At 45.6% G+C, this 14036-nt stretch overlaps 1 protein-coding gene across 1 annotated transcript in view; it reads left to right on the plus strand.

The window, feature by feature from the left end:
* The window catches only part of LOC119448183 (uncharacterized), a 42447-nt gene extending 28751 nt beyond the window's left edge, over positions 1-13696 (plus strand). Inside the window, exons 11-17 of the mRNA XM_037711626.2 lie at positions 479-603; positions 733-839; positions 2501-2802; positions 6170-6282; positions 7655-7913; positions 10921-11111; positions 13422-13696. Coding sequence (XP_037567554.1) covers positions 479-603; positions 733-839; positions 2501-2802; positions 6170-6282; positions 7655-7913; positions 10921-11111; positions 13422-13600 — 1276 coding nt within the window. The 3' untranslated portion in view covers positions 13601-13696. The remainder of the gene's footprint in view (positions 1-478; positions 604-732; positions 840-2500; positions 2803-6169; positions 6283-7654; positions 7914-10920; positions 11112-13421) is intronic.
* Positions 13697-14036: the final 340 nt, after the last annotated feature.

Below are 14036 nucleotides of genomic sequence, written 5' to 3' on the forward strand. Positions count from 1 at the left end.
CATTGCGACCTTGAACAATGATAGGGAAACAAGTCAAATAAGGAAACGACCAAAACGCCAGCTTTCGACGCTGTTTGAGCTTAGGTTCTTGCATCAATACATCTGCACCATTTGATAAACTTTTGAAAGCGCAAACAAGAGACAAGGCACAAAAGGAAGGTCAGACACAGGACAGCGCCTGTCCTGTGTCTGACCTTTCTTTTGTGCCTTGTTTCTTGTTTGCGCTTTAAAAAGTTTATCAAGTACGCACCAACTAGGCCCACAGAAAGTTCTTCTAAACATCGGCACCAGTGATTCAATGCATGCTAATACATGTATTACCTGGCCCATCAGCGTTCATTTAGGGTTGTGCTGGAGCGTGCACAAGTTTTGACCACCTACATGTGCCCATAAAGGAGAAAAGCAAGTAGGACGTAGTCATTGCTTCTTTCTACAGTTCGGAGTTTCATAAGACATTTTAAAGGCATAACATTTGCAGGCTTCGCCTTGGGTCCAAGGATGTGGTGGTGCTCAACGACCTGGCGTCCATACGGGAAGGACTGGCAAATCCGGACGTGCTCTACAGGCCAGACGATTTCATCTTTCGTTACCTGGGAGTCAGAGGTTAACTAGCACTATCTACAATTGCATTTCCGGGCTTTTATTGTTTTTTGATATAGCGCTGCACACTTGAGATTACTGCTCGCCGATTTCATAGAAAGTACTAACTTTACGACTGACTGTTTTTGACAGGTATTTTAACTATGAACGGAGAACCATGGCAAGTGAACAGAAGGTATACCTTTCATGTACTCAGGAACCTTGGATTTGCCAAGAAATCTATGGAGGAACATATTCAAGTAAGAAACCATGCACCCACATAGAAAAGAAACTGCCTTAATGATAATAAGGCGACTAGTTAAGGTAGTTTTGGGAACAAACAGATTTGGAAACAAAGAGTGCTCTGCTCAAAACAAAACGCAATAAGATACAGGACCGATTTCGGTTTAAATTTTGTTGGTTTGCTCTGGATTCTGTTGGTTTGCCAGTTGCACTTCGCTCCCCGAAGAGTCGGGACGTGTGTAGAGTGAGCTCCTGAAAATTACTTGAATTGTGGTGCACGCGGTTTAAGTCATGGATCCGGAACGCATTTCTCTCGCATTTCCCTCTAAATCCCCGCAGAATTTTTTAGTACCCCCTGTTTGTTCTCAGATAAATTCACAAGAAAGAATTTCATATACAGTAAAGTGTTTTTCACCGTAATTAGGTCCGAGGTACTCGGCGCTGAATCAACATACCTTCACTAACAGACCCTCAACAAACGCCACATAAAGCCGATTACATATAGAATTATATCGTCTCCGGCTTCTTGGACAATGCATTGCTGTATTTATAAATGGTACTGCTGTAATTACGGCCACCAGGATCAAACAGGACATATTTGCCCCTTCCGCCTTACTACGTCAGTGACATGTCCAATATTAATCCTTAAGTGAATGCCTGTGGGACAGCTAACGCGAAATTTATTAGCTTTGCAAATGAAATCCTACAAAAATCAAAGAATAAGAGCGGATAATTATTTCTTGCAGTGTACTAAGCATAAAGATGCGCCTTAGGCATGATTGTGAAGAATGCGAATACGTCTAAGCATTATGTATACACTCAGAACACGCATAGCCCTTTAAGAAGAAGCTTTACACTTCTGCATACCTTACAAATAAATATCAACGTAGAAATGATTTCGCTCGGGCTTTACTAAAATGGTTTTGATGTGGATACGTAAAATATAAAGTTTATTTCCACCAAAGTTTAACTCCCAGAGATCCTCAATTTATGCTCTTCAACTTTTTACAATAGCTGGCGAAAATAGGACAATCTTCTAAGAAAAGAAAAAAAAAAAAACAAGCAAAGTTTACAGTCGCTATACTTTTGTTGTTAGTTGTTTACATTTATACCTCTTTTATTATTACTTTCTGTGCACCAACACTCAGACCTCAGTGTTGTTCCTGGGCACGTTAAATAAATTACTGATTGATTGATTGATTTCTATTGACATGCTCATCGGAATGGGGCACCGACATACTGTCCCCTACACTAGGGGACATATTATAGTCCCCTAGTGTAGCTAGGTACATTATACATGTATAGCGGTCTATAATTTTGCCTGTCGCCATAAACTGCTACATCGGTGGCTTATGGCACCGCCAACAGGCGACTAGGAAAAGTTTGAGAGCTATTAGAGCTAGCAATCGGCGGCTGGAAGAACTACCAATGTCGAACCACGCCTACAGTCGAGTGAAGCAAGCTTAAAGATCCCCTGTAGTTGCCGCTAGCATCTGTAAAACTTACTGCAGTCGCCTGGTATCTGGAGGTAAGCGGCCGCTTCGGATCGGATGTCATGCGCTCGCGTGTTACCTTTCATACACCTTTCATACACCTTTTTTACACCTTTCATAAATACGGTGTAACTCCGTCTTCGCCTGAAGCTAAATCTTCTTTTATTCCTGTCTCGGGTATTCAGGAAGAGGTGCAGGACTTCACCGACCACCTATTGACAAAGAACGGTCGACCAACGTTGCTTGGGCAGACGGTCGCGGCCAGCGTGGCCAACAACATCTCGGCGCTGGTGTTCGGGAGGCGGTATGATCGAAAAGATCCCGAAGGTCGTTTCATCGAGAAACTTCTCACCAACTTTCTGCGCCACTCAAGCTTCCTCTCGCTCGTGGATTTCCTGCCAGCGATTCGGGCCATCACTGCGTACATTCCGAACACGAGAACGTACATCACGAATAACGTCTTCAAAGACTTCAGGCAGCTCGTGAGGTGAGTCCGTGAGGCAAGTTTTACAACGTGCAAAGTGTCGGTACGCTATAAACGAAGCCAGAAAAACGACGGGCTTGGAGTTCACGCTCTAGCTCCTCGTTATATCCTGAGCATTGGACACCGCGTGGTCGGCCCTAGTTAAACTAAATTCTTGGTTTCTATAGGTGCCGGAACCACGATATGGTTTTGAAGCACGCCGTAGTGGAGGACTCCGGATTAATTTTGACCAACTGGAGTTCTTTAATATGCACGCAATGCACGATACACGAGCGTTTTTTTCATTTCACCCCCTTAGAAATGTGGCTGCCACTACCGGGATTTGATACCACGTCTTCGGGCTTAGCACCGCAACGCCAAGATTAGTACGCCAACACGGTGGGTATCGGCCCTAGTCAACAGCTTGTCGATAAAAAAGGGTTACATCATGTTCTGAAAGTACCCAGCACGTAAGCTAGTGAGCTATGAGAACCTTCCCAGAACCAAGAACAAAAGCGGATAAAGCACGTGAGTATACACTGAAATCCGTGACGTCATACTAAAACAATCACAGAGTTTCCTACAATAATTACTAGAGAGAACTCTGGCGCTGCAATCGTTGAGCCACCTTGGAAATGATGGGAAGTAAATGGAATTGACTGATCTTCCTGCTTGTGGATTCAAACGTTCTTGTTGTTTCGTTTATTACGCTTTATCTGCTTTGATTTTCCTAAATGTACGAGAAATCTATATTTTTCTAAAGGCAGAAGACTGGGAACACGCACAATGACTATTAATTGCAGCGGTTCGGCCTGTCGAGGTGACCAAATCTAAACGCGACAAGCATCTCAACGCGCTGGCTTGCCCGCGAGAAATGAATAAGTGCGTTCTATGCCGCTTGTCGATACATGCGTCCGTGGCGTTCAGGAGCTTGACGGTTTCGTGTCAGAGCTGGCGTCATTGAAGGCCTGTTAAGTTAGTACAATCTAGCCAAATATTTGAATATTTTTTAGCACCAAGTTACCTGCTTTGCAAGTGTGTATGTATCTTTGCGAAGAACGTAATAAAGAAATAAGTTGCATCAGACCCAACGAGTTGCAATCTAATGCAGTGAAGCTTTGTGTGATCGCATAGAGTCGAAACCCGAGTACACGCACGCACGCACGCACGCACGCACGCACGCACGCACGCACGCACATGCGCACACACACACACACACACACACACACACACACACGCACGCACGCACGCACGCACGCACGCACGCACGCAAATTATGCCGAGCCTTTTGTTAAGCGGAGTTTCTGACTACTAGCGAGTACGACGGACGCCTTGAATGCATAATCGTTTCAGATGCAGCATGCGCATACATACGTAGCACACTTCGAATCCATTCTATGCGCAAGAAGCGTTTACGTCCTCATTACAGGGCCGCCGCGGGTGCGCCAAGGCCAGCTTCCTGGTTCTTTTCTTTCTTTCCCCCGCACGGCCGGCGCCGCCACTGCCGCCGGTGCGTGGAGGCTAGTGCCATCTCGTGGTGCTGCCAGAAACCTAGCGGCGCGCGCGGCGCGGGTACTCCGCTGTGATTGGTTGGCCTATTCAGCAAGGGAACCACCAGGCCGCAGTGACCATGGTCAAGAAACACGGCGAGGTTCGCAAAGAAAAGCTTCGCTTTTATAAGCGTCCGTGGCGTAACGGTTTCAATATCGGACTTCTGTGCGAGAGGTCCTGTGTTCGAATCGAGCCATCGCACAATATTAGTATTATTTATTTAATTATTGATTATACAGCGCTTTGCTGAAAATGGCAAACTTACAAAGGCATGTTCCCTCTGTAATTATTGCATGAAAGCAATGACGCCGTGGTTAGGCCGTGAGATTCGAGTTCGGAAATTTGCGCTTCGTTTTACATTTTGCGGCCTAACCCTAGAACCGATACTTTATGACGTCGCGTATTTCGAAGTATTCTCACGTGCTTTGGGCGCTTTTTGATTTTGGATTCTGGGAGAGTTCCTGCCCATATAGTGCAAGGGCGAGCAGAGAAGTATCAGCGCCTATACCTTGGGTCGCCTACATGAAAACTGCGGATGGTTCCAAGTATGCCGTAAAGAAAAATTCAGTCATGCACCCTAACCTAACGCTTTCAATACCCACAGAAAAAAAAAGATTGCAGATTAAAGAAATGGCATTTGTTTGTGCATTTCTGGCCCACTGTATACATTCTCAGGTGAGGCAGCAAAGCATGGTACACATAGTGACATATCGCAGCACTGCAGGCGTTGAAGAACCACTAGAGCACTGCACGGGCTCGGGCTTAACCGAAAGCCCGAGCCCGGCCCGGCCAGTGGGCCGGGTCGGGCTCGGGCTTTCTTTTTCTTCCGTCGTATTTTGCGCTGTTTGAACAGAATGTAAAGTTCCAGAAAGACCGAAGTCCCCTAAAACCAAAGGACGCCCTTGTATTGCTTACCTAAATCAATGTAAATAATGCTTTCAGCGCGGTGCAAGCGCGTTCGCCACTTACAGATTCTTCAAAGGCGAATTGGTGAAACGATGACTGGTAAAATAAGATAATTCATCACGCGGCTGGAATATGGCACTGCGTTCATCCATGATTGCACGCATGTTCTCAACTGGCCGCCTTACAGCAGCACATTACGCTGCACCATGGAGGAACGAGAAGCTTTCTTTCTCCATTTACTCCATCCATGCGCTGCGCTCAAGACCGGTCGTGGCTGCGCTTCAGCTAGAGTGTACTAGAATACGGTTGAGGTGGGACGAGCGGCTGGGGCGGCGCATGCTTTGCAGTGAGGCGCCCGACGTGGAAAAATACTGCGGCAGCGCTGCGATAGAAGTGTATTGGGCTGCATCAAGAACGCGCCGTTGGAAACTGCTGGCGATACTGCTCGGCAGGGCCATTCCTACTACTTTGTGCGCTGGTATTTGCGTTCAGACCGCTCAAATGGTACTCATAATTGCATATGGCATGTATTTATGCCTTAAGAATAAATTCCTTTCATTCTCTTCTTTATTTTAGTTTATTTAATGCCGCTCGGTGGTCTTCTTCGGTCTCGGGCCGGTTTCGAGTCGGGCCCGGCCGGGCTCTGGCCTAAGGTAAAGGGGTAGCGGGCCGGGCCGGGCGGGTAACGCAAATTATTTCCGGGCCCGGGCAGGGCCCGGGTCTTGTCATAAAACTTTCGGGCGGGCGGGCTCGGGCGGGCAGCATAACGTCGGGCAGCCTAAATTGGCCCCTGCAGTGCTCTAAGAACCACTGTTCCTGGCATGTCAGCTTGCATACAACATATGCCGTTTCCGCTCTTAAGTTGAGCTGCACGATTGGCAGTAATGAAGCTCAGTAAGCGCACTATCCGCTGACTATACTTTCTGTCTCGTAGGGAGGAGGTGAGAAAACGAGAAGGAAACATGGAAATGCACTTGGACCGGGACTTCCTAGACGGATACATGAGGAAGATTAAAGAGCACGAAGGCACCGAATCCCACTATTCTAGTAAGTAACTAGAGCTGGGCCAAAAAACATTGCCGCCTTCCTATGTACATGGCTGCTCTACGTGAGGAGTAATGCAGTGCACCAAGCAGAATTACCAAGAGCTGACGTCAACCTAGCTAATATTGTCTGCGTAAGAGCATTCAGAACAATCATCAAGTTGATGAAGCTGCCATTTGATTAGGCAATCTAACTATAAGAGGATGGTTGTTTGGGCTTTGCTTAAGCGCTAGAAATATTGCTAGGCATTGAGGTTGTGTGTGGTGATGCGGTCATTTTCGGATCATATTTCTAGCCGAATGCAACAAATCAAAACAGATGTGCAAAGGAATACGTGCCGCTTACATCAGTTTTAATTCCCCATCTCGATAAAGTTAGTCTATGCATTCGCATTGACTTTTAGACTGCCTTTACACTATTGAAAAACTGCACAGACTTCTGCGTCCTGCTAGTGCGAAGCCAAGGCAAAACCGCTTGAAAGATGTATGCGCCATTTTTTGAGGTATTAAATTATAGAAAAATCCCCGAAAGTGTCGTCATGCCTCTAATTAAGTAAATTAAAGGTTATGTCGTAGTCATTATCGTCCCCACTGAAACGAACCACTGCGATAAACCCTAACCGATGCATGTACGATTTGCCTTTTCCTGCGCATGCGTGATAGTAATTTAGTAATAATGACCATTCGCTTACGCATATGTTGTATCGCAACTAATTTGCTGTACATTTTGGCAAAATACCAAGCGGGTCCTCAAAGCCCTGCAATCAACTCATTCTTATTATACCTCGTACGCAAACCTACGAACTTCGCGCTGACGGCTGCTATGGCCTATCGGGCACGTGGTAGGTATACCAAAACTTTGTAGTGTTCGCATCTTTCCCTGTTACGACGACTGGTTCACGTGTTCTTGGCTTATAAGCCTGCAGTTGCCTGGAATGAGGAGCCTCTGCACGCATGCGTGATCAGCGCAGTGTCGCTTCATTGCACGAGAGAATCGCTATATATGGACAGATATTCCTTTACTATTCATGTAGTATTGAGATACTGGCGATCAATTTGTTCCTTGCATTTGTTTACGCTTGGAGAAAGGAGTGTCAACAATATTGCTAATTCACTGAATGAATTCAACAACAAAATGGCACTGTGTTGAGCAATACACTCTCGAATCTTCTAACTTACTCTTCTGTCTAGTGTCAGTGAGTGGACATCTCTACATGCTCGTTAGACTTTATACTTTGGTTAAAGGGCCACGGAAACGTCCAATTAACTCTCTTGCTTCCCGCACTGCAGTCCCTATAAAATATCTGTTGCCCTACTTCGATGCACCGTAAAGAAGAGTCTTGTTTGCCGTGACGTGAGCTCGCAGTTCACTGCAGCGCGCTACTTGGAAGGTACGACAGTCAACCTGTACGGTGCGTCAACCAACACGGTAAGGAGCACCATACTCTGGAACCTGTATATTGCTGCCAATGATCCGGACGGCCACCAGACACAACTGCAGCGCGAAATCGACAACGTCGTAGGCCGCAAGAGGTCGCCTCGGTGGCAAGACAGGTACAGCATGCCGTTCATGATGGCCTCCATACTGGAGACGCTGCGCTGGAGAACTATGGCACCCATCAGCATACACAGGGCGTGAGTTACTACCAAGTCTTAGTGAAACGTTTCGCCTCATTGACTATGACCACGTCACAAAGCTGCTTCCGCCAACGTGAATGGTTGTGGTGCCCCTTTGGTAGACGGAAACCAAGACATCTTTGTGGTAGCAATACCATATTTTGACAGGACTAGTGGCATAAAAACAAGTTCGTCCCAAAAGCGATAAAAAAGCATCGCTGCAATCCTATCGAAAAAAAAAAAAAACGTGATATGTCCCATAACTCCCATAAACTATATTTAACCGTATAACATATTGTATGAGCATACGGGATTTTATATACGTGCCTGTATGTTTCTTATGAGATTACTGAATATGGAGCTATAGGGCATACGGCCTTGCTTTCTTATTTAAGTTTTTGCGAACGTGAGTACGGCCCAACAGAAATAACGAATCCGGTTCAGTGCAGATCCGTGTGGTCCCTTTGCCTTTGTATATTGTGCGTGTTTTCGTACAGTACAATGTTCTTGTTTGTGTGAACCTTCTGTGAGATAAGTGTAAGCACGCTCTCATTTAATTTTCCCTTTTATTAGCCGGCCCATGTTTGCTATTGTCCCGCTGAAGTTGAGAGTTGGACGAAAACTTGTCTGGTCGAATACGAACGTATAGTACTATAACGAGCACTATCGATTGTGAACAAGGCTTCCACAGGAGAGTCGCAGCGTCACTATTTTTTTTTTTTTTGCACTTTTCAAAAATCCCACTCTGTACAGTCTCCTTCTTCGTTCCATTGCTCGCTGAGCTGTCCTAAACTTCCTCTCAAGCTTCTTTGTTAGCCTCTAAGTTTCTACCCGATATGTTAGCACAGGTAGAATGTGATAACTGCGCACTTTTCCTTTCAAGGATATATCGGTAAGCTGCCGGTCTTGAATTCCTAATGCCGACCGCACGCGCTCCAATTCATTTGAATGGTCTAACGCTAAGAGAATGGAAGACAGCGGTGTTGATTAGTGAACAAATGGGAATAGCCGATAATATAGCTAATTTTCAAAGGAAGAAATGAAATTAAGCAAGTCATGTAATGCGTAGACTCTTTTGTGAATTGTACACTTTTTACAGAGCAGATTGCTCAGGAAGGAAAGAGATTGCGCTTTCGGGAGCGCGGTGCACGTTGTCTCATCGAAAGCGAAAGAATACGAAACCATTACCGTTTCTGCCCCATTATACTGTGCAATCATCTGTCGCAAATACAACTGGGTGATCGCTAACGCATTGTGCTCCATTCATGCTGCAAAATGTGGAACGACAGAAGGGAAGACGTGTGTAGTAGTTGACCGCAAAAATTCTGACTGGCACATTAAGGAATGCAAATAATTTGCGTGGACCAAGTCCATGCATGACCTCTACTACATAAGGACTGCCCCTGTTGCTAGCCCTTCGCGATACACGGCTTTTCTCGAGGATAAAAACAGTCAATCATCCGCCAGCGTTGTATCGGTAACCCCCAAAGAAAGAACTTCAACCCCGGAACGTCGGCAACAGTGAGTACCACTCATTACACAGTGACAAAGGGGGTAGCGCCGCTTCCTGGCATAAGAAGTTTCTAGCACGTTATTTACACGCATCCACACGAGCTCCGAAGCAAATTTTCGCCTACTCTATCGCCTATTTATCAAGAATAAATGAATGGGCGCAAACTTGAATCAATGCGCCGAAGAATGGGTGACGGTGACTATACCGACAACAGACGAATGTTCTAAGCTGAACATTTCGTGACGGTACACAGAGCAAGCGAGTGACTAGCAATAATGCGTCTTGGCTACAAAGAATTACAAGGTACAGAACATCTACGTTCCAAGCCTTGTGCGCATCAAGACCAAATCTATCGCAACTAAGCACACCCGCGAGCGATTATAGGCCGAAAAAAAAAACAATTACGTAGTGGCCGGACCAAAGGAATTTTACCGAGTCATAAACATGACAAGCCGCTGCTTCAAAGTGTTAGCCAAGTAACAAACGAAGAGGAAGACATTGATCCTGATTTAATTCATAAGTGGAAAGTTTGGACAGCTTCAAATGCCCATTTCTGGGCCCTCTTCTAGTACGAGCACCGTATACGCTGCTCGCGCCGTTTGGAGAAAGCGTAATGAGCTTCGAAAGCAGTTACATGCCCTCATAGGTATGTGTCTAAAGCTTCGTGTCATCCACCCAGTCACCTCTACGATATCCGCCGAAACAGAGCCGCACTGGCGTCATGGAGGCAGCTGAGGCAAGCAATGGACGCGTCACCACGCCATCAAACATGGCGGAATCCACGGAATCGCCGTGGAAAGTGTCTATAGTTAAAGAATGGTTGCTAAGGGAAGGGAAGAGCAGTTGAGGACGGCAGAAAATGAGGTGGTGTGATGAAATTAGGAAATCTGCAGGCATAGGATGGTGTCAGCTGGCGGAAGACAGGCTAACTGGCGATCTTTGAGACAGGCTTTCGTCTTGCAGAGAACATCAAATAAGATGACAATGATGATGATGATGGTGACAGTCACCTTACTTTTGTTGTTCCATTGTATGACTAAGTGGAAAGGTGTAGCCGACGTCACACTGGATTTGCTCGTTTGATAAGGTAAGCTGGACGTCACACTGGAAACCCTGCTCGTTTGATAAGGTAAGCAAGCCTTTAAGGCAACGATACACGCTGCGATATCTCGCACACTATTTTTGGAATGCACAAGCAGGGTAAAACTTACGCAATGTGTCGTGGGTATACATTCACACATCCGTTATAGAAATTACCTAGACCCACTATATGCCTGCAGTAGATGAGCTAAATATGTCCATCCGTATTCGCAAAAAGGTCTCACGCTAGAATTGTTGCGAAAGGAAAATTCCAACCAATCCCAATGCAGGATATATTATTAGCAAAGGCCACCAGCCAATGGAAAAGATCACTTACGAGCCAAAAGCTTTGTGAAATCAGCCCCCGTTTCCTTACCACGCGATTCTTCTGAACCTTACCGCACTTCTATTTGTGATTTCGTTCAACTGCAGCGCAGGTCGTGACACCGTCATAGGAGGATACCACATTCCCGCTGGCACCTTAATTGTGCCAAACTTATGGGCTGCCCATAACGATCCCGCCTGCTGGCTCAACCCGTCCAAGTACGACCCCACGCGATTCCTCAGCACTGACGGCTCTAAACTGAACGAGAGGCCTCAGGGGTTCGTTCCTTTCAGTCTGGGTGAGTATGAAGTACATCTCGGAAATAACCACTTGACAGCACTAATTCTACGTTTGAACATGTAACTCCATGCGCTCAATATTGATGATTTGCGTAAATTAATATTCAAGGCATACACGCAGATGCATGAGCATAGAAGCCGGGAAATATTCAATGTGTGCTTAGCGACACTACGCGCTTACTGGAATAGCAGATCTGTTATCTACATGCACTCGAGCTCAGTCTAACCTTCTAGGCATGCATAAGCGGCAGCCTAGTAAGTGGAATGGCAACAGGAAGATGTTGATATTGATTTCTTTTCATCATGGCAAGTATGAAGAAATTCGCAGTTATAGGATAGAGTCGCGTTCGCCTGCTGCTGCTGCTGCTGGTGGTGGTGGTTTAGCAGTGACGGACGTCTTGGAAGCATGCATCGCACACTATTTCAACGACGAGCTGACCTCTGTAGGATGAGATGATATTCCAACATAGACATGATTCTATATCCTATCAGAAGACTGTCAAAGCATTGTTGTGATTTTTGCGCTCTACCGGACTCAGTGACCGCCTATGCTGTGCTTATTTCGTCTTCTTCCTACTCCTTTCTTTCTAAACCCCTCTTCTACAACCTAGGTACCGGGTAGCAAAGCGGAGAGTTGCTTCCGGTTAACCTCTATGCTTTTTCTCTCTTCATTGGACATTAAAGGATTACTGTAATGCTATTTTGACTGATTATTTGTTAAGATTTTTTTTCTTTTTTTCGATAAGTAAAGCTACAAGCCCTCTGTAGACCATAGAAAACATACTGACAAGCGTCATAGCGTCCTGAATTATTCACACTTTTTTTTTACGAATTAGGTTCGGTTTTGGGTACACAGGAAGTGAATGCATCATGACGTCTTGCCACAGTGTCATGACACCAAGGCTTGCTTCTTGCGATCTTTGTAGCTATCACATAGGAGCGCAGCTGAAGCACGTATTAAATTGCGACATTTGAAACCGGTCGATGTTGTAAGAACTGAAGCACAGTAGAAATTCTGAATCTCGCACGTGTTTCAATACATTAGGCTCACCAAATGTGTATTCCAAGTACTCTTGTCCCGCTGTGACCAAGATACACACTTCTTAAAATTTGTAGGTGGAACGCAGCAGTGTATATTTTACATTGCCTGTATAGGCGGCATATACGTGATCCGATGTATAACATACTTCGAATGCAACAGCGGGGAGAGGCACTGCGAAGACGCTAGGTGTAATCCACACGCACATATATCGGTGACGCACAAGTGTGGAAACGAAGCTGAGAGGGAACTAAATCAAGAGAACTGATCAGTATTTAGGAACTGGACAGTAAGCAATTATGAATTTACTAGAATGAGCAGAATAACGCTTTGTATGGGACGGCAACGTACTTCGCAGCTTCATCAATCGGTTTATTAGAAGCGAGAGAATTTGTGACAACCTTGTTCATCGTTGTTTCCCTCTCATAGAGATGTCACGTTATCCCATGTACTACTTTTGTAAACCTGACTCTCCGGGAATTCCGTAAACACTCAGCTTGACAACACGCAAAGAAAGCGACACATTGCTGATGTTGTCAAAATAAGTATTTCCTGAATTCCCGAAAACTATGAGCCAACTAGGGCATCTGAGAGCTATTGATATAAACATTAGCTAACGCATTGCGACGACTGCACGATCGGCCGTTGTCCGTGCAGGTGCTACTTGAAAACCGTTTCCATCGCTCGTCGGCCCACAAAAGCTGGGCAGGCACTTTTCTCTGTCTTGAGGGCGACTGGCCTATGTGAGCGCCTTTGACTTGCTCAGGCCCTCCGCGTGCGTGCGCGAGCTCACCGCGTCCCTCCCCTCTCTCTCTCTCTCTCTCTATTTCATCTTTCTATTCCCTCTTTGCTGTCCCCCAGAGTAGGGTAGCCAACAAGACGCATTTCTGGTTAACATCCCTGCCTTCTCTCTTTCTCTCCTCCTCCTCCTCTCTCTCAAACTTGCAGACCGCGCCCAAGGTTTAAGGTATGCAGGATGTGAAAGAAAGCTGAATATTTCCACAGTTTGTGCGCGCAGTCTGGTATTCAGTTTTACAGCATGTGAACAAGATAGTGGTGTAGCGTTTCACAGTCTGCTGTCACAAATTGCTCGGAAATTGAACGTTTTCTCTGATCCTACGGTCCGTAAACTTTAATGCCGACTATGCATTTGCTTTTGCTTCCAGTTACCGGACTATACCAATGGTATATCGGGATCTGTGGGAATGACAAGCAGGCTTCAATACGCGCTTAACTGAAAGCATCACTGTGCCTTCGCTCTTCGTTACAGGAAGACGCGCATGCCCAGGTGAATCTCTGGCTCTTATGGAAGTTTTCCTATACGTGACGACGGTGCTCCAAAAGTTCAAGGTGCTTCCCAAACCGGGCACTACGCTGTCCCTCGATATTCAACACGTCCTCATTTCGGCCCCGAACGACAAGCAAGCCTTGCGTTTCATCCCACGTTGAAACACTTGCGGCACTTCCTTGAAGCCGACATGAGAAACTGTAGGAAAAGTTCCATTAAATATTACTGGTGAATCTGATTTGACGCTCCCATTTGGCTTTCATTTTGAACTTGTTCTTTAGCAGGTTTATTTTTTTTTTCAATCACTTAAATCACAACTCTCCGAACGTTTTGGCTAGAGGACCGGATTGGAAACCAGTGGCGGCGTCCAAGAGCCTGACAATACCGAAATAAATAAAAATAAGTGAAGATAAATTTGTATATATAAATAATAGTACTGGGCGTAGACTCGTGGAAAACCAAGCGAGAGAAACGTTATTTCAATTATTCAACGTGATTTATTCAAAATATTTATTTTCAATAAAATAAACTGAGCAACTGAGCGAAACTAGTACTTTAGGATTGCAATTTAGCTTTTACTCCAATGTCACCATGGGG

Source organism: Dermacentor silvarum, chromosome 4 (genome assembly GCF_013339745.2).
Source record: "Dermacentor silvarum isolate Dsil-2018 chromosome 4, BIME_Dsil_1.4, whole genome shotgun sequence".
Taxonomy (NCBI): Eukaryota; Metazoa; Arthropoda; class Arachnida; order Ixodida; family Ixodidae; genus Dermacentor; species Dermacentor silvarum.